Source organism: Peromyscus californicus, unplaced genomic scaffold (genome assembly GCF_007827085.1).
Source record: "Peromyscus californicus insignis strain IS unplaced genomic scaffold, ASM782708v3 Scaffold_7__1_contigs__length_154581171, whole genome shotgun sequence".
Lineage (NCBI taxonomy): Eukaryota > Metazoa > Chordata > Mammalia > Rodentia > Cricetidae > Peromyscus > Peromyscus californicus.
This window is the reverse complement of record NW_026294595.1, coordinates 123,516,180-123,539,869: the sequence shown is the minus strand read 5'-3', so window position 1 is coordinate 123,539,869 and position 23,690 is coordinate 123,516,180. Positions and strand designations below refer to the sequence as shown.

The following is a 23,690-nucleotide window of genomic DNA, read 5'->3' as shown; positions in this document are numbered from 1 at the left end:
TCAGTGCCTGCTGTGACTTCAACACTGGCCACTGCTGAACAGGGGCCATTCTTCTATTTGCCACTGTGGAGTTCAAGAACTTAAGTCAATCACCTGTGGTGATTATATAACTAGAAGTCTACAAACCTTGATTTTAAGTTTTAATGTTCATGCTATTAAACAAATTAGACTAATTTCAGTTAAGAATCTTTTTCTCTACAGACCCTGTTATAGTAATGTAAATAAATTTAGAATTGCAAAACCTTTACAAAGACATTTATTAACATTAAACAATTTTATTTAGAATTTCTAAAGAAACAAATTCAAGACAGTTCTTCCAGTAGGTAACAAAATAATCTATTGTTTAAATTCCTTCTCATCAAGATGACTTTATTCCATAACACAGTACATCAGCTGGGCAGGTTTGCTTAACCAGTTGAAATGGTCATGTGCCAGTCACTAGTCTATTGTTTTGTTTGTTTTTGTCTGTAAACACAACTAGGAGAGCCAGGTCATAACTGAATGTGAGATAATTCAGCCCTGAACCTTCAAGAGCAAGTTTGAAATATTACAAGTGTCTGGAACACCTTTTGGTGGCTTCAACAGCTTTTTTAAGGTGTTACCACAAAGTTAGCACTAGGAAAGAACTTTCAGTTTCTATCATAGTGCTCAGTCTTCACCCTGAACTTAAGATACCTTCCTCCTAGAAACCAGAGTGTTCTCACAGCAAGCTTAGTAAGTTAGAAACAGAACAACTAGAGCAGATAATTCTCCCATTAAGGCGCTCTTAAAATTAATTATTAAGGGTCACAGGTAGCGAATGTCCACATACCCAAGGCCCTGCAACCATACATCAGGAATAGCAAATGCCACAAACTGCAATTTTCATAGTGAAGTTTGTTGAGCAATAATTAAATTCAGCATAAGAAAGTCAAAGGAACATTTGAGACAACATTCCTCGTTCTTTATCCATTTGTTAAGGCATAGGAATTGAGCATGCCAAGGCTTCTGGTACCCTCTAGATCAGTGGTTCTCAACCTTCCTAATGCTGCAACCTTTTAATGCTACTACTCTTAATTGTAATGTAAATATGATATGCAACTTTATGAAAGGATCGTTTGACCCCAAAAGGGGTCACTACCCTTATGTTGAAAACCACCGCTCTAGATTCTTACATGCTCCTCCTAAAGAAGCAGATTTGTTACTAGTCTGTGTCACCGTCCACTATGGAAATGGGTATTTTGGGACTCTGGACGTTATAGAAAAGCCTGGCAGAAGTACTTGAGATTTGCCAGGCTCACTCAGCATGCTGGTTGTGAAAATGTGACTAGTCAAATGCTCGGACGCCTCTTCATTTCTCACACCTCTGCAAACAAGACAACTATTTTGCTAGATTCTTTGGTAGGACAGCTTTGACTTAATCTGATTTAGGGAATGAAATTGAACAGCCACATCTCATCCCAGGTTGAATTTTATGACAGACTCCCTACCTGCACACATGCTGAGGTACTACACTGAAAACGTTCAATCTGTCATTCCTCTTTTCGTGCGTACAAATAGGGGGTTGGGAAGAACAAATGCAATCATTTACTTCTTCAGTCCCATCTTAGGGTCCCCAGAACAAATTTGCTTTTATTTCAGTAAGGAAGAAACAGCTGAAATAAGTGGCCCCAGTTTTACTTTAACTTTGTAGAAAAATGCCCTAAAAGGATCAGAGTGAAGTAAACACACATGGAAATATAAGGCAGGGCAAGACCAGGAGACCACAAACAGCACTTTCCTAAGTTGGGTCAATGCTGTGTACTGTGATTAAGACAAGCAATGGTTTAGACATCAAGCATTAGTGTGATTGACATGTGTAGCTACACCAGGGTTCAGTGAGCTATGCTAACTGCCATGTTTGTTGATGAAATGTAGCTGAGATCATGCAGATCAGAATGTTTATGGAAGAGCTTTAAGTGTGATACAGACGTGCAAGGTCTGGGGAAATGTCAAGGCCAGTCTTGCCTGTGTCTTTGCACAGACAACTTTTTTCTTAGCCCCTGGCATTACCTGGAATACAGCAATCACACAGACTGTTTGGCACACAACTTCAAGCTCTCACTCCATGTTGGTCAACGAGGGAAGGTGTGTAGGCATTGGGCCTGTCTGTGGAGTCAGCTCACTAAGCTCACTGATGGCAGTGGTGAGCAGAGCATCCTGAGACACCACGGCTTTGCAAGTAGTGTCTGTAGAACTATTCTCCTGCATGGCAGGCACGTTACCTTGAACTTCCAGTAGGTTGTTAAAATGGCTATTTTCACCAAAAGATAGTAATCTATCTGAAAGTTTGGGTGATGCACATTCATCATCGGGTTGGTCTGTCTTATGTCCTTCATCATTCTTGGGGGAGCCATCTACAATGACAAGGAAAGACTTCCACGGCGTATTTTTATCATGTATCTACAAATAAAACAAAACAAAAGTCACTACATGTGTCTCTAAGTCTCCCAATTTACAGATACTTATTAATAACACATGCATCTTTTAAAACAACATGCTCTCTTCAGGGCATGCGTGGCACACACTCATTAAACAAAACCATGGCATATAGGAGGGTCATGCATGAGTCTGAGGTCAGCCTGGACTACAGTGTTAGACTGTCTATCAGTCAAAAAGTAAATAGTAAGGAGATGAAACAAAAGCTCTCCCTGCCTTTTAAATCTGCTTTCTAGTGAATCGCCCCTGCACTAATTACCAAATATCTGCCTGGCACAGCAGCCACTTTAGGGAAGTGTTTGGCATAGACTTGGCAGTAGGGGGCCTTACCCCTTTACCTTATTCCCTGGATGTCACTGCAGGACACCCCCAGAGAGAAACTGCTACCATCTCTGACCCTCTGGACCAGAATAATGACAGGTTTTCAGGGTTAGCAACCTACAGACCAGAGGGCTTTGTTTCTAAGCAGCCTACCCATCACTTACTGAGGTGTGCCTCCGGAGAGTGGACTTGTCAGTAAATGTCCGTCCACACGCATTGCACATGAATGGTTTCTCTCCTGTGTGGATTCGATGGTGGCGCTGGAGGGCATTTACCTGGGTGAACTGCTTCCCACACTGGTCACAACAATAAGGCCGCTCTCCTGAACACAGAAAGAGAAGGAAACTACTCAATGACCTCTTCAGTCCACTTTATTTAACTCTGGATACACATCTGCATTCCCTGGATAGTCTTGAGCACTCCCCCAAAGGGAAAGCAATATTACAATGACTCAAGAGAGACACCTGGCAGAAGTGCCAATGTACTATAATACTACAATAACCAAGAACTTAAAATTGTACCAAAAATAGGTCAGTTCTGTGTATGCACTGACACTTATCTGTGAAATACAAACCTACTACTCATAGTAATAAACTGTCCTAAATAAACACACACACACATAACATGTATGTGCACGTATGTATACTAACATCCATTCTTTATCCCTGTTTATATCTGGAGGATGCAAATCCATACAAACATCCATAATCAAGCTGTCATACCACAGGAAGCTATGTGCCCTTTCAATAAACACCCCATGCTGCCAACAGACTCTCCCCCATTTGCATACTAAAGTGTTCTCATTTTTCACTTTATCAAAACCACAAACTGGGCCTACCAGGTGGCTCAGTGAGTAACGGCACCTGCCACCAAGCTGGAGCATCTGAGTTCAATCTGTAGGACCCACATGGTGAAAGGCAAGAACCAACTCCCACAAGTTGTCCTCTGGCTTCCACATGTGTCAGGGTACTTAGTCACCCACCACATATTGTACAAAATAAACTTAGTTAAAACAACAACAAATAAATCAGAAACTACAAACTCAAAAGCATGAAAACTAGGTGGGAAGCCAGGCCAGTAACCTCGGCACTTGAGAGGTAGAGGGAGGAGGCTCGGGATTTGAAGGTCATTCTGGGCTACATAACAAGTTCAAGGGCTATGTGAAAATCTATCTCAAAAAAGAAGACAAAAAATAGGGTCCATGAATTAATGTAGTGGCACAGCATTCATATAGCATGCACAAGGCTATATGTTCAATAATAAGCCCTAGAGGAGGTAAAAAGGTTTAAAAATACTATCATATGTAATTATACTTTAACTTCAAAAAATCACTTTAAAAATGCTATTATAACAAAGTTTGACCATTTTTGTCTCCTAAAGCTTCTGATTCAGAATGAATTTGAAATGTGCCTCACAGGGTCATGTTCTTATTGCTGTTCACTATTTTGAAGGCTGTGGAATCTTTCTGGAACTGGCTGGAAGTATAACGTATCTTTAGGATTCTACTAGCCTCTGGTTCCAGCTAGCTCTCTCTAGTCTACATAATGTGAGGAACCCCTATAAGCTCCTGCTGCCATGAACCTGGCCATGCTTTTCCCACCATGAGAGAATAAACCCTGGGAAACTCTGAGCCACTATCAGTCATCCCTGGAAAGTTATTATAGTCATAATCACACCAAAGCGACACTCTCCAAGTGATTTGCTAATAAATCTAAAACTTGTGAACTGTTTTCCTTGCCAGACTGAACTCTTCTCTGGTACTATGCAGCCATACCTGTGTGGACTTTAGCATGCTGGTAAAGGGAATTCCGCTGGGCAAAGGTCCGAAAACACACTTCACATTTAAAGGGTTTAGATCCAGTGTGGATTCTATTATGGTGTTTTAAGTACTCCTTAGAAGCAAAACTCTTGCCACATGTCTCACACATAAAAGGCTTTTCACCTACATGAAAAGATGAGACAAAAGTAGAAATAATAGTCATTAAAAACACCCGGAAGAGCTGGTTGTCTCTCTACACCTTGGCAAACAGCATTGGACACTTCTAATTAAACATCAAACATATTACTCCTGCTACTTGCTAAAAGTGGTGAATATCCTAGGAAATCCAAACAGCAATCCATTGGACTAGAATCAATGATTACAGTTCAGCCAGCTCAAATTTAATAAATTTAGTTATTGAAAAATAAGAAAATTTTACAACTTTAGGGATTTGTTGGATTATTTTCAACAAGTGTTTCTGTAGCTCTATCAGAATAAAAAGTCCTTCACAATGGATTATCAGGTAGCTTCTAGGCTAGCGACACCAGTCAACTTGACTAAACTACAGGACAATTTCAATGACACTTCACTTTTTGTACTTTTAAGTTCTTTGTTTATTCTCCCAACTCACTCATACAGTCAACTGGTGTGGCCTTGGCTTTACAAATATTAAAACATTGGCTTTCATAAAATTTAACACATTAGCAGTCATATACAATGACGAAGTCTAGTTAAGTCTGTCATGTGAGACTGACTCCTCCACAGCTTCCACTGGTTGTCTACATTCCAGCAACACATGGTCCACACCTCATCTGTCAGGACTGTATGTGACCCTGACGCCTGTGTGAGTGCTTAGCTGTAAATAATGTAAGCAAAGGAAGACCTGGGTGAGTGCGTACAGTGCACAGTGATAGACTAGGTTCTGTGCCCTATATGGTCTACATCAACATTTCAACCACAGGACTGCAATGCTGAACCAGAATAAAGCCAACTGAAACTGTCCCTCTCATGGTGAACTATCACAATGACTTTTAGAAATAGAGGTAATCTCATATCTAAATACGATTATTTATCATGTATGTGTTTGCTCCTGGTTTCTGCCCAGGTTTTCACAGTTGGCACTGACCATGCTTAACTGTTCATTGCTATAGTCAACATTCAAGCACAGATGTGCCCGTGCAATTCAAGAGGCCTTCCTCTGAGGCCATGTCATGAGCTGGGGCATGATTTCCAGCCCACTGAAATATTTCCTTGAGGTTGGCCCATTGTGTTGTTCCCAGTTCTGTAAGTAAACATAGCAAGACGAGAGCTGATCACACAGCTTTTCTCAGGTTTTTGGATAATTTCTTTAGGACAGATTCCTGGAAATGGACTAAGAGTTACAACAATAAGAACTGTCTCATACCTCTAGATATCTAAGACCCGTGTGCCCCATTTTAGCGCCTCATGGCACAGACCATGCCACATGTATAGCACAGTACAGGCAGCAGATCTATCTGCAATTCTCCCTTACAAGATGGAAAAGCTTCATAACCTGCACTGCTGTGGTGGATGCCAACTTCTAATAAGCAACTGCAATTTTCTTCTATGGCTAGGAAAGACAGTCAATCACAAGAGCGTGGGTATTTACCTGTGTGGCACCTTTTATGATAAATCAGCATGTGGTTCTGAGTGAATCTTGCACCACATTCATCACAGACAAAAGGCCTTTCCCCTGTATGAATTCTGAAAGTACAACATTCAGATGATAACTCAGGGCATATTTCAAAGGTCACTTTGCAATACAATTTCCAATTTCCTCTGTATTGTGCAAAAACCATTTCCTCCAAGACAGCTGAGAAAAATGACTGGTTGGGAAGGTCAAGAATTCACCATATGCTGGGGGTTGGGGGGTGGTCCACACCTTTAATCCCAGCACTTGGGGGGCAGGCGCAGGTGAATCTCTGATTTTGAGGCCAGCCTGGTATATAGAGCAAGTTCCAGGATGGCCAGGGCTATATAGAAAAACCCCATCTTGTGGTGGGGGGGAGCAAACAAACAAACAAAAAAAGAGTTTACCATACATCCCAACACAAATGGAGTTTCTGTGCAAGATCCAATGATTGATATCTCCACTTAGTTCCATATACCAGGGTAAAACCACTGAGCAGCTCCTACATCTCTCCAGGGCCTTATTTATGCTGGGAAGCAGTGGAAGGCAGAGAGTGTGCCTTCACATATTTTAGTATTAAAGGGTATCACTTAATATTTGAAGCTTCCTCATTTGGAATAACCTTAGGAACTTCTGCTGACAAAGTACCATATGACCGAACATTTTACCATCATTTCCTAACACATGACCAGTCAGTCAGTCTAAAGAGAGAAACTGCTCTCAAGCTGCTAAGAACCACACAGGAGTATTTCAGTTACAATCAGCATGGTGTAGCACTCAGCCATGATCTGCTGAGTACATTCCACACAAGTACTTTGAACTCAGGCAAACTGAAAGATGACAGACACCTTGTTCCCTCCCCACAGTCTGTTCTAGGTTGGAAGGCAAAGGTAGAGTACAGTAGAAAATTCAACTGCTTGACTGGTATGAGAACGTATAGACTTAGAAGTATAAAGTGGCCCACGCCTTTGATCCCAGCACTTGCGAGGCAGAGGCAGGCTCGTCTCTGAAAATTCAAAGCAAGCATAGTCTATGTAGTCCAGTTCAGACCAACAAGGATGAAACAGTGAGAAACTGCCTAAAACAGTGATTCTTAACCTTCCTAATGCCGTGACCCTTTAATACAGTTCCTCATATTGCAGTGACCCCCAACCATAAAACTATTTTCATTGCTACTTCATTACTGTAATTTTGCTACTTTTGTGAATTGTAATATAAATATCTGATATGCAACCTCTGTGAAAAAGTCATTGGACACCCCTCCAAAGGGGTTGTGACTTGTCACAGGTTGAGATCTGCTGGTCTAAAACAACAACAAAGAAAAAACTATAAAGAAAGTTAAATTTAAGAACTCACTATCCACCTATAGTCTGAAAACAACTAGAAAGCATTATTCAGAGGCTGAAGAGATGGCTCAGCAGTTAAGAGCACTTGCTATAGCAGAGGACCAGTGCTCAGTTCCCAGCACCCACATGTGGCTCACAACCATTGGTTACTTCAGTTCCAGGGCATCTGACGTTTGCCTTCTGACCTCTGAGGGCACCAGGCATTTTCATGGTACACATACAGGCAAAACACCATATACATGAAATAAAAACAAACACATCTTTTAAAAAAAATTAAAGTGTTGTCTGATTCTTAGATCCTCATTCTTAGATCAACCAATGAATGGCACTTTCCAAGCCCTAAGAACTAAAAGACCACTAGAGAAGTGCCCTACAGACTACATATCACCTCACAGAACTTCACTGGAACTGAGTAAAGAAAAAGCCAAGCTCTCGTTCAAGTACAGAGCACCTGGAGGCACACAGCACCCAGAGTTCTAGATGGCTCTGCTATGCCAGGGCCTCTATGCTTGGGAGGCAGGGCCAAAGGAGAAGCTGAAGAATCATTTCCCAGACTTCCACACCTCCAAAGAGGATTCAAAGTTGCCTCAATTTCCCAAGCCGTAGATGGCACCAGTGGGGAAATGAAGATCAACAGACACAGACATGCTGGTCCAAGTCCTAAAGCCATCTCCAACACCCAGTGCACCTTAGCACTTGGGAACCCACATCCCTGCATGCAGGCCAGCCCTGCTCCACACAGCAGTGTTCCCAGGCAGCCGCACCTCATGTGGGTCTTGAGCGCCGAGGGCTGCGAGAACTTGGCCTCACAATTGGTGCAGCCATAGGGCCTGTCACCCGTGTGTGTGCGCTCGTGCAGCCGCAGAGAAGTCTTGGAGCTCAGGCCCTTGCCACACTGGCCACATCGGTGCCGCTCGCCGCCACCCTCATGCACCTGGAGCACATGCCGTTTCACGTCCTTCTTACGCTTGAACTTCTTTGCACACATCTCACATGGGAAGTGGCGCTCACTGCTGTGCACGTGGCGCTGGTGGCTCTTCAGGTTGCAGCGGTTGGCGAAGGTCTGGCCACAAGTGTCACATCGGTACACTACCTCCGTGGTCACACCATAGTGGAGCCTGATATGTTTCAGGAAACTCTTCTCATACATGAAGGACTTCTCACAGACTGTGCACTGGAAGTTATTCTTCTTCTCCCCATCCTTCCCTTCTTCCTCCTCCTTCATCCCCTCCTGTTTCTGCAGGCCTTCCTCCAGTTCCACACTAGCAGGGCAAGCCTCACTTTTGGAAGCTGGCTCCGTCTCTGTCCTTTCATCGTCTGGGGTTTGGTCCTGGGGACACCTGTCGTTCTCTGCAGCTTCCTCTGCACTTTTCTGCTGTTCTCGGAGCCTTCTTGTATATTTCTTTTTAGGGATTTCCACAAACACCTTTCTTCCAGCCAGCCTCCCACTAGCTCTTCCGATTTTAGGGTAGGGAGACTTAGCCACATCTTTCTTCTTGTCCAGTTTCTCCTTGCACTTCTTGGATGGCGTTTCTGGCAAAAGGCCATTGTCCAATCTCTCTATGGGATAGTCAGAGGAATCTACAATGCCATTGGAGTGAGCATCCTCTCCTGGTACACTTGCTTTGGAGCTGGGGGTCACACTCACCTGGGGGCCACTGCTGGCCTCCACTTCCTGAGACTCAGAGAAAGTCTGCAGTTCCAAAAGGACTGACTCCAGCATCTGCTTCTTTAGCTGTAAGCATGTTTCAGACAGGTCCAAACACTTTAGCTTTTCAGCCACTTCTAGCATCCGCTGCACTCGATCTTCTTCTACCCGCACCCTGGCAGTATAGACAAACTCCAGAAATGAAGCAAAGTCATCAACCTGAACTTCATTTAAACAGACGTTAGTCTTGGTACTGTCTACACTCTTCTCGTTCAGGAACACTTCCTTAAAAAACTTGCTGGTGGCTGCCAGCACTGCTTTATGGGCCATGAAGTCTTCACGGACACCCTGATACTCTACACTGACTGTGACATCACACAGATGGCCCAGAAGTCGGAGCTCATGCATCTCATGCAGAAGGTTCAACGGTGAAGATTTTGATTCCAGCAAAACTGTGCTACTTTCCATCTTCATTCCAAGAACAGCTTGGATAACAAAAACAAGAATTAATTAGCCCATGTATGAATAATCCCTGAAAAAAAAAAGGACTTGAAATTATGAGGGTTACATTAGTTCTTGAAAAAATAAATAGTAGTTAACAAACCCAACTTTTCTCAAAAAGAAAGATTCAAATAGCAGCTGGATGTAGTAGTGTGATCTTTAACTCCATGTACAATCCAGCATTTAGAAGGCAGAGACAGGGGCTGGAGAGATGGCTCAGCGGTTAAGAGCACTGGCTGTTCTTCCAGAGGTCCTGAGTTCAATTCCCAGCAACCACATGGTGGCTCACAACCATCTGTAATGAGATCTGGTGCCCTCTTTGGGCCTGCAGACATACATGCTGTATACATAATAAATAAATAAATCTTTTTAAAAAAAAAAAAAGGCAGAGACAGGAAGATCAGCTCAAACCAATCTCTGCTACACAGCAACTCTGAGGCTAGCCTGAACTATATATGAGAACCTATCTCAAAACAACAAAAGCAAGCAAACAAACAAAGTACACAGACAGGGCTGGAGAGATGGCTCAGCAGTTAAGAGCACATACTGACCTTGCAGAGGACCCAAGTTTAATTCTTAGCACTCATTGGGTGACTCATAACTGCCTCTAACTCTAATTCTAGGGGATTTAACTTCTCAGGCATCTGTATTCACATGCCCATACTCCCAACAAAGAAATACGCACATTATTAAAAACAAAATGAATCTTAAAAAAATAACACCACACATAGACATAGAGTCAAATTATACTTCATTCTTAGCAGTTTTCTAAAGCTCCTAAATACCTTTCATGAGATAATATTCTCATGAAAACAATACTGGCAAGACTTTCCTCCAATGATAAGCACAAATGATTAGTTTACCTTTACTGAAACTCATTAAGACAATAATTTGCTTATCAAGCTCATTTCTAATCTACTCAGAGACATATGCCAAAGATACAGGAAAATTTGTCTAGTTCTTTGAGCAAGAAACAGTCATTTGATAATCACTTCTACCACTGAAAACTGTGAGTACTTCCTGGAAAAATAGTTCAAAACCCAATCCTCATTTGCAGTGTCCTTAAGTACCTGGTAAATTGAGTTACTCTCCTGAAATGAAGTTCCATAGCTTTTATAAACTGTGTTACCCCGAGCAGGTTAGAGTCTCTCTGACCCTTCACTTCCTCCTCTTGGAAGGCCCTGTTATCCTGAGGCTTTAAGGAGTACAACATACCAAACAGGTCCAGCTGGCCTGACATTTGCTGGCTTGTGGAGGGCTTCCTACATACTTGTAAAGGTACTGATGGCACCTCATCTTACAGGTGACAAGCTAGTAAGATAATTGGTTAACTGGCTGATGAGGTCTTGAACCTAAGCCTCATGGCCCTGTCTATGTTTAACTGAAGTTTCTCAACACATCCCTCACCCAAGCCTCACCAAATGAAGGATGCTTCCCCTGCAGTTGCCATATCCCCCAGATCTCTTCTCCTGGACTCTAAAATGCTAGCCCAATTTCATGTTTTCTACTCTGTGGACTCTTCTCAGAAACCTCTGTCCCTGAATCTAACTTCCCTTTCCAGGTTCTATTTGGTTTCCAAGTCTCCACTATCCAGGGCACTCCTGCTGATCTCCTTCACCATTGCCTGTCCATCTTATGTAAGGGACCACTACCCACAGTACCCAGTCTCAACCACAGAGAAGACTCTCCTAGGGAGTGCAATTGTTAAAAAATCAGCACCTGTGGAAAGACTGAAGGGGACTTCACAGGAAACACTACCTACATATTGAGGAAGCTTAAGGAAAGGAAATACTGGGGTGAAGGAGACCTGAAGAAGTACTGGTGAGCCGATGCTCTTCAGAGTCCCCGTGAAGAGCCCAGGAATATGAAAAAAAAATGTATGCTTATAGCCTATATGCATATTTCTGAGTGTATTATGACTGACAGCCGCTTTGAAAACCCTTTGCCCTGCACTCTCCCAGACAAGGGAAAGGCAATTTAAAGGAACCCACGGACTATGTAAACATTTTGAACTAACACCCTGTAATCAGAGGTCTTAAATCCTGTAGTTGGAGCTCAGGTCAACATTCCTGAGATGAAGCTCAGATGATAACACTCCCTAGACGCTCAGACGCCAAGATGTTGTGAATCCCATTTACTTTCTGTCTTGTGTACAACCTTTGACTATAAAAAGAAGCTTATAGCCCTTTCTCCGGGTCACAGAACCAAATAATTTTCTAGCTAGTTAGAAGTTTTCCCACCGCGGTGTTCTTGAATAAAGTTGCTTAATAAACTTCGGTGATCTGCTCCAGGTTACTTGTGCGATTCCAGGACCCAACACCCGGTCCCAGCCTGGGGACAAAGGCTACTGACCCCTCTACCTGATGCTCATATGGCCAGTCTAACTCCTAACACCTTGCCTTGCCTCCTCAAGGGAACTTGAGTTCTTCCAGGAGACCTGGCAGCGACTTCACTATCAACCAAGGAGATTCTGAGCAGATTTCCTCGTTTACCTCCCACGAGGGCAGACACCGGTCAAGTCCCAGCGACTATTTGTGGCCTGGTGACAGCTGTGTTCCACTGTAACTTATTGGCATTCGGCCGCCTCTGGATGGGCCACGCATCCTCACCAAGGTCGCCAAGTATCTCCGGACTCCCAGGCTAGGCCTCCAGGAGACGCTGCTCTCCGCAGCCTGCCCACCCTACAGGGATCCTGCCTCTCTCTCAGGGTATAAAGTAGTATGGGTAGCTGTGGCCTCTCTGACCGCACCACCTCCGTCCCCACTGTGATCCCCCAGAGTCCCAACGACCAAGGATCCTCCAAAGCTTCAGGGAGAAGGAACTCTTGCGGCCAGGACCCAGCCCCTCGTCCCCGACTCCGGTCTCCAGAGCCAAAAGGATCCAGTCTACCCGCCTCGGTCTGGGTCCCCACAGCCCGCCTTTCCAAGGCACAGCAGGCGGAGGATAACCTGGAAGCCAGACGGTCGACCACACACTCACCTCGCACTCGGTGCCTCCGCCGGGCCCGTATCCAGGACCAGGCCCGCAGGAACAGCGGGCCTCAAAGGTCCACCGATTGGTCGCCGCGAGCGCGCCCCGCCCCCTGATGGGCCCCGCCCCCCGCAGGCAAGACAGGCGCTGCGCGCGCACGTCCAGCTGCAGAGGCGGTTCCGGCCGTTGTGTTGCGTGGTCTTACGTGATTTGGGGCAGGGCGACCGGCTGGTAGCTCCGGGATCTGTCACCTGCATTGAGCCAAGGCTGCGCCTGCGCAGAAGACAGCAATGGCGGGGGGGCGGGGAGGGGGTGGTGGTGGTGGTGGTGGTGGGCGGTGTTAGTTGGCCAAGTTGGAACAACCTCCCGCCACGTTAAATGCGTTCTTGTCCCGGTCGTTGAACTTTTAGGCCCTCCTGGGTGCCGCGGTGGTCCAGGTCTCGCCATAGGGCTGCGGCCATGCTCGCTGTGGTGTGGTGGAAAGGATGGCGCAGCCAGCCTTGTATTCTTTGAATCCTTCCGCTCTAAATCCCATTCTCTTGATCTTGTGTATGTGTGTGTGTTTTGGTTTTTGTTTAGGCTATACTGGAACTAGCTCTGTAGACCAGTCTGGCCTCGAACTCACATAGATACGCCCGCCTCTGCGTCCTGAGTGCTGGGATTAAAGGTGTGCGCCACCACGCCTGACCCATCCTTGGTCTTAAAACTTGGTAATTTGGAAGTGCTGTGTTGGTTTTTTTTTTTTGTTGTTTTTTGTTTGTTTGTTTGTTTTTGTTTTTGTTTTGGCTTTTTGGGGAAGCTGGCCACTCAGCTCCCAAATAAATCACACAGGGAGACTTATTATTATTGCTTATGAATACCTGGCCTTAGCTTGGCTTAGTTGCTAGCCAGCTTTCCTTAACTTATCCTGATTACCTTTTCCCTCTGGGCTTTTCCCATTCTATTCCTGTATACTTTTCTTTGTTTCTTATTCTGTGGCTGGCCCCTGGAGTCATCCTCCTCCTCTGGCTGCTAGACCTTAGATCCTTCTTCCCAGATTTCTTCCTTCTATTTATACTCTCTGCCTGCCATCCCTGTCTATCCTTTCTCCTGTCTTGCTTTTGGCCAGGTTTTTTAGACAGGCATAGTAACACAGTTTCACAGAATTAAACAAATGCAGCATAAACAAAAGTAACACACCTTAAAATAATATTCCCAACAGTACTGCCTTAGATTTCCAGTTTCTGTTAAACAGTGATCATGCTTGAGGCTTCCAACCACTGCTAAAGCTTTACCAAGTTGCTTCTGTACTGCTACCAGCCAACAAGACCTCTTCGTGCTGAGAATAGATGGTCTCTGGTCACTCTCTCCCTTTGTTGAGCATTTAGTATAGTGAGATGGTGCTTTTCCTTCTCTTTGAAATGTGTGCAATCCTCTAGAAGACTAACTTCCGTCTGCATATATATCCTGTCTTTCTCTAGTTTGTGGAAGCTGCCTGTTTCAACTAGAAATGCCCACCAGGATTGATAGCTTCTTCAACTTTGCAAATAACTTGTTCTTATTTAAACTAGCCCCTGCTGCAGAGAGGCAATGTAGTTCTTTGAATTAAACCAATTACATTAAATAAAGATTCAATTACAAGATGAAATTAATTTAAACTATGTATGGGAATGCCATTAAATTATATTTGACGATTGTATCTTGAAATATATATGTATAACATATATGTAATAAGCTATAACTGCTTTGCTACACAGAAGAATTAAATCTTGTTTTACAACTCTGTTGGGAACATAAGTGAAACCATTTTGTGTAACTTGGAAACCACTTTCTGTGACTTTGAATAATGTAATACTTGCAAGATGTGTTAAGGAGCCAACCACTAGGCAGTTCCCATGACCAAGCAGGCTTTGATATGTTGGTGAACCAACCCTAAATTGTGAGCCCCTTAATCTTTATAATAGCATGGTATTATAGGAATGTTTTTGTGAATAAATTAGCTTATTTGAAAGGTAAATCTTGTATGTGTAAAAAAAAATGGGGCAGAGAAGCGTTTAGACTCTTACCTCATGCTTTATTGGAACACCAAGGGGCTCCAACCTTTTTGGGATTAAAGTTGAATGCATTTATAGGGACTGTCGGGCAGGTATATACACACACACATATATGTGGGTAGCTACCAGGAAGTTATAGTGCCCCCCCCCAAGCCCCCCTGTGTGTGTAGGTGTGTGTAATTTAATTGGGATCAGGGTGTTTTGTTTTTAAAGATTTTTTTTTATTATTATGTATACAGTGTTCTGCCTGCATGCCAGAAGAGGGCACCAGATCTTGTATAGATGGTTGTAAACTACCATGTGGTTGCTAAGAATTGAACTGAACTGGAAGAGCCATTAGTGCTCTTAATCTCTCCAGCCCCACAGGATGGGATTTTTTGATACTCAGGCATATTGTTTCTGCAGGTGGAACCGAAAGGTCCGGCATTGGCCAAGCAATTCTTCATGGCTAGCGGCTATTACTCAGTATAGCCTGACTCCATTTCTCAAGACCTGATGCTATTACCCAACAGTATGAACATCCTAATTGCTGAGCTCCTCACAGCCCACTAGCCCTGCTCTTCACAAACTCTTAATGGATTTGTATCTTAGAATACTTTTTCTAGAAAATACTGACTCCTTACTGTTGGTTTTTACTGCACTCTTGCCCCAAAGGAAAAGTCCCAACATACACGACAGAATCCACTAACAAGAGTTTTATCAAGACAAAGAGAAAGGGATAGATGTGATCAGGCCTGTGGAAAGACATGTGTGAGAAAGGGGGGGGGGGGGACAGGGCGATGCCCTTATAAAGGCCAGGATGCACCTGCGCACACAGGCCCACACACAGAGATCACACAATCACATCCTCGCGACTACGTGACCGCATAACCATGGGGCGTGGGTCACGCCGGACGTATGACCCGGAAATGACTAGGCAGAGATGACTAAGTGTCCCGCTGGGCATGCACAACCATGCACGACCTTGGGGGTGTGGTGGGAATTTCTATCACTTACACCCACAAAGTTATTCTAGAAATATGCCTTCCCAGTAAGAAATCACTCTACACACTTAGAGATTAATGAAGGAAAAGCGCTTCACTAAAGCACCTGGCCAACTGGGGCTAAGGCCCAAATAAGGGTTGGCAACCAGCAGAAGGTTTTATTAGCTTACATATATATACTTTAGACTTACACATTTTACATATGCTTTCATCTTTAAATCTCTTTTGGGTTCTGGCCTCAGTTACACTTTGAACAATTTAAACAGAGACAGGAGACTGCAAGTTTGGCTGCTTAGGCAAGATAGGAGATTTACACAGCAAAGATAGAACATTTTGTCAGAATTTTTGTTTGTTTGTTTGTTTTTTGAGACAGTGTTTCTCCATGTAGTTTTGGTTCCTGTCCTGGATCTCGCTCTGTAGACCAGGTTGGCCTCGAACTCACAGAGATCCGCCTGGCTCTGCCTCCTGCATGCTGGGATTAAAGGCGAGTGCCACCACCGCCCGACCACGTCAGAATTATTTTAAGCATGCTAATTTTGTTGTTTTGTTTTGTTTTTGAATGGTTGCTACCCAGGGTCATCTTGCCCACAGGGCAGAATTGTGTTTTTCCCAATGAGAGCACAGGGGACTTGATGGCAGACCGGGACTTAATGATGGTGTGACTTTGTGCTTCCCCCTGCCTCTTAGAGGTATGTCTTTGGGGATGGGCCTAATGGCTAGCCAATCATGGTGAATACACATTTGCATCCTAGCATCCTAAACTTTGTTTCTTTCTAAGAGGCCGAGTTAGCATACTATTTATCTTTTGGGTTATTTGGAGACAGCTCCTTTAGCTAAATTCCACTTGTGTGACTTAATGTCTCCTATGCAAATCTTAGTAAATCCTTTGTAACACTTGAATTTCTTCTACATCAAAGTAATTAAAATCTGAATAAAAGTCTAGTCACCACTTTCATTTTGTGTCTCCCTGACTTGGCTCAGACACCTGCTTTACTCTGCTGACCTCACCTCATTGCCCTTCAATAAGTCATCGCCTTAAACTTTTTCGTTTTTGTTTTTGTTGTTTTGTTTTGTTCTGTGTCTCCCCCCACCCCCCCACCCCCCCCCCCCCCCCCCGCCCCCCAGACAGGGTTTCTTTGTAGTTTTGGTGCCTGTCCTGAACCTCACTCTGTAGACCAGGCTGGCCTTGAACTCATAGAAATCTGCCTGCCCTAAAGGCATGTGCCACCACTGCCCGGCTTAAACTTTTTCTTAAGATTACCTTAGATTTCAGAACTACACATCTGCCCCATACACATCCTTGTGGCAAAGCACTACCCCGAAGCAATGGTAAGACAGCAGGACAGACCTCAAAGAAACTCTGGAAATCAACAACAAATCACCAGCAGATCAAGAATGCTGGAATACAATTCTCATAGAGTACAAGTAGAAGAATCCCCTGGAAATGCAGCAGCATACAAGCCGCTGCATGCAGTCAGACTGACAGAGTTCAACAGTGTTTGATCCTGCCTAAGTACAAAAAGTGCAATCTCAGCAGTGAGGGGGTTAAAGCCAAGATGGTCATATGTTTCTCTGTGTGTATAAAACTCTCCCTACTTGTTAGTCATCCTAAAGAAGTAAATGGAAGTCAACTGCAGTGTGTGTTCACTTCAAGGCGCTCATTTTGGTGAAACTTTGGAAACAATATACACAGTCCTAAGGAGACAAGTGAACAGCAGGTTAGATAATGCAGGTCGTGTTCCGGAATACCCAACAAGCCAGGCCACGACCTCTATGGTGAGCATCCAGGGTCTAGATAGGCCTAGCCTAGCGGCCTGGTGCGGTGCGTTGTCCCTCACTCTGGGAGACTCAGGCAGCTGGGGGCCCAGGTCACGTGGTATGTAGCTGCGTTTCCCAGGGAACAGTCTGGCAATTGGTTTTGGGTGGTCACAGAGTGTTGACGCTCCACCCTCCGTCCTAAAGGTCGAGTGTGTTGTGTCGATCCTATCACGGTGACAAGTGAGGGGCTGTGGCGGTGGTCTGCGGTCCTTTGACATCCCCACCAGGTTGCACAGCCCTCGTTCTAAAACACAGCCACGCTGGAGCCTCCACGCGGCACAGAGAGTGGGCGTTGATGGAGGAACCACGCAGTGGTGGAGTGATGTGCGATTACCAGGCTCCAAAATCCTGCCAGTGATGTTACTTTCTAGTATGTCAATTATGTGTCAGCTCAAGAGTTGGGTTTTAGCCGGGCGGTGGTGGCACACGCCTTTAATCCCAGCACTCGGGAGGCAGAGCCAGGCGGATCTCTGTGGGTTCGAGGCCAGCCTGGGCTACAGAGTGAATTCCAGGAAAGGCGCAAAGCTATACAGAGAAACCTTGTCTCGAAAAACCAAAAAAAAAAAAAAAAAAAGAGTTGAGTTTTAACAGGCCACAAGTCTTTAACTGCTTCAAATTCAAATCATCACTTAAACTATTTCCCCAATACACAACCCGACTTAAGCCATTTCTCATAGGTGCATTTGATAATCACAAATTAAGATAGGTGTGTTTTTGTAAAGCTATCTATTTCCATTACTCATGTTGGACTGTTCTTGCAGATTCCAAAACCCAAACGCTTCATCTCTGGCATTTTAAACACATTAGAGGACTCATTTTTTTTTTTTTTTTAAATTACATTGGGAGAGGACCATATGTTGGGGAGATCAGAACAACTTGCAGGTGTCCTTTCTCTCCTTCATACTCTGCTGGCCCCGGCAATTGACTATTAAAATACTAGAAGCCAGTGCCTGAGAAACAGCTTTAATTTTTGATCGATGTTTCTAGAATTTTCACGTCTACTATATATAAATTCATTTTAAATTCACAAATCAATTACCTTATCAGTAATAAGCTGAAAATAGTAGAACACACCTTCAGCGGCTCTTGGGACGTTTGTGATGTTTCTGTTATTCTCCAAGAGTTTGTGCTTTTTCACTACTAAACTCAAATATTTCATAAGAATCTTATCACACAAAAGTCTGCTCCTTCTTTTTTCAGACTGCACAATCATCTCCCTTGTGGCAATATTATAATTTAAAAATAATCGTATTAGTGGACATTTGGAGTTCCCACCATTTTCACTTCACAAAGGATGCCTGTGATAATTACCTCATAGGCCAGGTGTGGTGGCCCAGGCTAATCTCAGCACTTCAATGGAAGAATTCTTTAAAAAGACTGAAAATAGGGCTGGAGAGATGGCTCAGAGGTTAAGAGCACCGACTGCTCTTCCAGAGGTCCTGAGTTCAATTCCCAGCACCCACATGGTGGCTGACAACCATCTGTAATGAGATCTGGCGCCCTCTTCCGATTACATAATAAATAAATAAATCTTAAAAAAAAAAAAAGACTGAAAATAAGCAGGAGGAAGAAAATCACAAAGAGCAAAGGCCAACTACACTGAAGACAGAAAAATCACTGACACAAGCTGTTTCTTTGAAAACTCAGTAAAATTGGTAACTCCCTGGGAAGGCAAACATTACCGATGACAGGAAGACACTTTTCTAATACCAAGACCATGGGTGCAGCTGCATGTGCCTGTAGTCCTGGCTATTTCATGGGGAGTCAGGAGGAACACATGAGCAATGTTGTGAGACCCCTCCATCTTAGAAAAAACCACCTCCTGTATTTACTGTTTCTATTCACTGTACTGTGGCCAGCATTAACATGACCCACTGATCAAGGTCTTATGCTGTTTGCTCACAAAAAAACCTAGTGAGCTGTGGATGCTTAATCCTGCCTCACAGGTGCTTGGAATATGGTATGTCCTGAGGCTGACCAGATGATACCTGGGCATAAGATTCCCCCAAGGACTCCATACCCCACACTACCCTGGTTGCCCCAGAGAGGCTGGACCTATGCTTCTAGCTTTTTTCTGGCCAGGATTCACCAGAAGAGGATTAACAGTGAGTGTGAAGATGTCACACTTGATCAGGATCAAGTTTGCCCACTTTTAACAAAATTTTACTGTGTGGCTGTTTTGCCTGAAGGTGTGTCTGTGCGACACTTGTGGGCCTAGTGGCCATGGAGTCTGGAAAGGGCATCAGACCTCCTGGACCTGGACTTCCAAACAGCTGTGAAACACTATGTAGATGCTAAGAATTGAACCTGGTTCTCTGGAAGAGCAGCAAGTGCTCTTACCTGCTGAGCCATCTCCAGCCCCTAAGCCTGTCCACTGTGGTCCCCAAAGTCCTGCCCTTCAGTGCCAATCCTAAAGCATTTCTCACAGTTCCTTCCAGGGACAGTGACCACACACCTGACCAGGGCATGGAGGTGTGAATTAGAGAGATGTCCCTAGAGCCTTGGGAGCTTGAAAATAAAGAGTCCAGTTTTGTCATTACTACAACTCCATCACAGCTGATGACAAAGAAAACTTTGCAAAGAATTAACTAATTTTGCCCTCACTGTTAAATATAAAGATTATTTTCACACTTTTCCAACAAGGCAGCACCAAAGATGTAAAGCATCTTGTCTTTGTTAAAGCAAAATACAGGTTATAACAGAATCCAGACTTCTCAATTTGGCAGACACCCTAGCCGAGAACCTGAAATACAGACTACAAATGAGGATTTGTGCTTAAAGCAAACTTTGCCTTTAATGCTCCAAAACAAAATGCGGCTGTCACAGAGCAAAAAAAGAAGGTACCCTCCTTTCTGAGTACTTTCTCCAGGTTCCCGGGTGCATTCCTTAGTTTTCAGTCTGACAGCAGGTAGCCTGGTGGTGAAAGCTGGGTGTGTTAAGTGCATTCTGGTGGGGCAGGGTGGGCAGGGAGAGCAAAAGGAAAGGTGGGTTGATGTGTGAGGGATGAAGGGGAAACCCTGACAGGGCAGGGTGTAAGGAACAAGAACCTGGAGAACTGAGGTAAAGGGGAGAATTGGAGGACTCTAGCACAAAAAAATGAGGGTTGTGTGTTTGTAAAATGGCTATTGAGCAAAGCTTGTCTTTGAGAACCATGTTAATTCAGATTCAAACATTCCCAGAGTGCCAGGAAATTGGGAACCTTGAGAATATGTCTGTTCCAAGCCCGGAAGGTGAACACTATTCTATTCTTGCTATTTTGGACGGTTATGATAGAGTTTAAAGAACTTAATTCTTTGACTCCAGGGCATTTGTATCAAGGTCTCACCTCTGGTGACAGTCTGTGATATTTAAAGCTCAGCAACATGTCCCTCCAAATCACTAACTTATTCTCCTCCAATCTTCTTCCCTGTGTCTTCCTAAGGGATCATGTTTAGTGTTCATGGATCTTAGTTAATTCATGGTGGAAACCTCACTTTGCTATTTCATACATTTTAGTAGCATCTCAGCTTGAATTTTGAGTCTCATCTTGTCGCCAAGTCTGTAGGACTGGTTTGACTGCTCTAGATGTGGCTTTGGAGTTCTTATTTCATGGGTATGACTGGCCAAGACATAAAGTAGTATAATCATAGGTTAACTAGGGCTACTCTGGCAGTTGTGGTCGCCAGAGACCCAGAGTACTTCAAGAGGACTCTACCTCTAGGTCACAGCCAGACTGTCTGGTCACTGCAGATGAAGCCATGACCAGTGGCCAGAGAGGAAATGAGGGTTTACTGAAACAAAATTCCCCAGTTCGAACCTTCAGCTTCTGCTTCGTTGGCCATAATCTAATCACATGTCAAATCTAGTGATAACTTAGACTGAAAAGTAAGTTTTAGGTGGGTCCTCTGTCGTCACAGCTTCTGATGTTCCCTCCCAACCTTGGTGCTTCCAGTAGGAGCAGCATCCTGCTATCAGCTAACTCTTCACATTTATCATAACTACCATCCCAGGTGCTAAGGGCAAAGGCAACTGTCAGGTGAATCATCTTTTTTATAAATCATACATTAAGACAAAGGTGCTTTTGAAAAAATAAAATGCCATTGCCCATATCTTATTTGTGGTGGAGGTACTGGCTAGAGATATGGCCCAGGACAGGTAATTCCCAATGTTTTGAGGATTCTAGTGTGGTTAGGGTTACCAACCAGAGCTCTGGATTCCCCAAGGTTAGACTGGGGTAGGAGCTCATCCAGGACCCTCCCACCTCTATAGGTGCTTCCTACTATGTTTTCTGCTTTTCCCACGCTCCTCCATCCTTCTCAAAATTTAGAAACATAAGGCAGAGAAGCAGTATTTATATTATTTATTTGTCAATTTCCAGAAACAAGGTTTCTACTGATTAAGTAGAAAAATAGAAAGTTTACTACTTTTAAAATGCAACCATGACAAACCAGTATATAACCAGGAAAGGGGTTTCTAGGAGTCAAACACCCAGTTTGCAGTGCTGCTGTGACAACAAAAATGAACTGTGTTCTCCACATCCTGAGATCTGAGACTTGCATCTCTCCGCAGAGCTCGGCCGAAGCCAAGGCCTTTCCCACCCCACTAGCTGGCCCAGTCCTGGAACCGGAAGCAGTCGCTTGCTATCTTCCACACTGTGTTATTGGGTGAGGCCTGGGCGGTCAAGATGAAGTTCTGGTTGAAGTCCCGCTGTTTGTTGCCCTCAAATTTCACGCTTCCACAGATCACCACAAGGACTGTGGTCTGGCTTGGTGTAGCTTCATCATGAACAGGTTGGCAGTCTACCACGTTGATTTGGAACTCACTGGAAGGCAACATCTCAAAAAACTCATTCAAGGATTCTTGTCCTGAAACAGCATTTCCATTCCAAACTAAAGTGGCGGTGCCCATGTACAGGCGGGATAGCAGCCGCCGCCGCTTATCCATGGTAGTGTAGTAGACATTGACAAATTCCTCTGCGGCCCTGCAGGCCTGGTCCACGTAGGTCTTGAAATCTACTGATGCCATCTCTGGCTCTGCTGACAGAGGCCTCCGTCAGAGTGCTTCCTCTGTGGGGATCCAGGGACTGTAGGACAGCAAAGATGAAGGGAACACATGTCAATAACCAAAGTCTACTCTGCTCTGATAAAACTTTTCTTTCAAGTTTTAATGTTTAAAGTTCTATTTGTGTGTATGAGGGTTGGTACATGCTATGGCTATTTGAGGTCAGAGGACAACCTGCAAGAGTCCCTCTCTGCCCCATGTGGGTCCTAGGGATCAAACTGAGGTTGTTAGGCTTGACAGCAAGCACCTCTACCTATTAACCCATCTGGCCCCAAACCTCCTTTTCTATTTTTTTTTTTTTTTTTTTTTGGTTTTTCGAGACAGGGTTTCTCTGTGTAGCTTTGCGCCTTTCCTGGAACTCACTTTGTAGCCCAGGCTGGCCTCGAACTCACAGAGATCCGCCTAGCTCTGCCTCCCGAGTGCTGGGATTAAAGGCATGCAGCAGCAGCAGCACCACCACCACCACCACCACCACCACCACCGCCGCCCGGCCCCCAACCCTCTTTTTCTATTGGTGACAGAATATTTACATACTGCAACCAGATAACTTTAGGCTCAAACTGTTACCTATTTATTTTAAAGGCGGGGTCTCAATATGTAGTCCTGGCTGGCCTGGAACTGAGAGATTCATTTACCTCTCTCTGTCAAGTGCTGGGATCAAAGGTATTCACCACCAAGCTCAGTAATTGTTGCCTGTTTAATCTTACTAATTCTCAGTTTCCTCATTAAAACACACACACACACACACACACACACACACACACACACACACTAGGAACATGAAAATTAAACTAGACAATACATATCCCGAAGTTTAAGCCAGGAGTCATGGGGCACACTGAAGAAGCTGAGGCAGGTACGAGCCTGGTCTCAAAAACAACAGACCGAGCAAACCTGGCTTCAAACAACAACAACAACAAAAAAAACTTTCCTGAAAGCTTGGAAAGTGTGGCTCATGCTGAAGAAATAAGTGGTTACTGGCTCAACAAAGGCTACCAGAGGGAGAGCAGGTGCCTGTCTGGGAAGACTACAATGAACTAACTGAACAAGGACCCAGAAGATGCACGGAATGGCAGATTACTCAGGACAGTGGAGGATAGTGATCACCATCCCCGAAAGAAGTAAGCCCAAGACTGACAGGAATTCACATCTTTAGCACTAAT

At 44.3% G+C, this 23,690-nt stretch overlaps 2 protein-coding genes across 3 annotated transcripts in view; both read right to left on the bottom strand.

The window, feature by feature from the left end:
• Positions 1-238: 238 nt before the first annotated feature.
• Gzf1 (GDNF inducible zinc finger protein 1) lies at positions 239-12,876 on the bottom strand. 2 transcript variants are annotated; one of them, XM_052726470.1, is made up of 6 exons: positions 12,663-12,876; positions 8,299-9,714; positions 6,168-6,262; positions 4,553-4,720; positions 2,943-3,100; positions 239-2,421 (listed from the first exon to the last, which is right to left on the bottom strand). In XM_052726470.1, the coding sequence occupies exons 2-6, from the start codon at positions 9,654-9,656 to the stop codon at positions 2,080-2,082; spliced, it is 2,121 nt and encodes a 706-aa protein (XP_052582430.1). In that variant the 5' UTR covers positions 9,657-9,714; positions 12,663-12,876; the 3' UTR covers positions 239-2,079. The 2 variants fall into 2 exon arrangements, with proteins under 2 accessions (XP_052582430.1, XP_052582429.1); XM_052726469.1 differs by having other exon boundaries at positions 8,299-9,667; positions 12,663-12,875.
• An 8,935-nt stretch (positions 12,877-21,811) lies between these two features.
• Positions 21,812-23,690, bottom strand: part of Nxt1 (nuclear transport factor 2 like export factor 1) — a 3,763-nt gene continuing 1,884 nt past the window's right edge. The window contains exon 2 of the mRNA XM_052723853.1: positions 21,812-22,549. Coding sequence (XP_052579813.1) covers positions 22,069-22,491 — 423 coding nt within the window. The 5' untranslated portion in view covers positions 22,492-22,549 and the 3' untranslated portion in view covers positions 21,812-22,068. The remainder of the gene's footprint in view (positions 22,550-23,690) is intronic.

Coding starts and splice junctions, on each gene's coding strand:
- Gzf1 (XM_052726470.1), bottom strand. CDS start 9,656: ATGAAGATGGAAAGTAGCACAGTTTTGCTGGAATCAAAATCTTCACCG. Junction 6,263..8,298: donor GCGCTCAAGACCCACATGAG/GTGCGGCTGCCT, acceptor TTGTACTTTCAG/AATTCATACAGGGGAAAGGC. Junction 4,721..6,167: donor TCATAAAAGGTGCCACACAG/GTAAATACCCAC, acceptor CTTTTCATGTAG/GTGAAAAGCCTTTTATGTGT.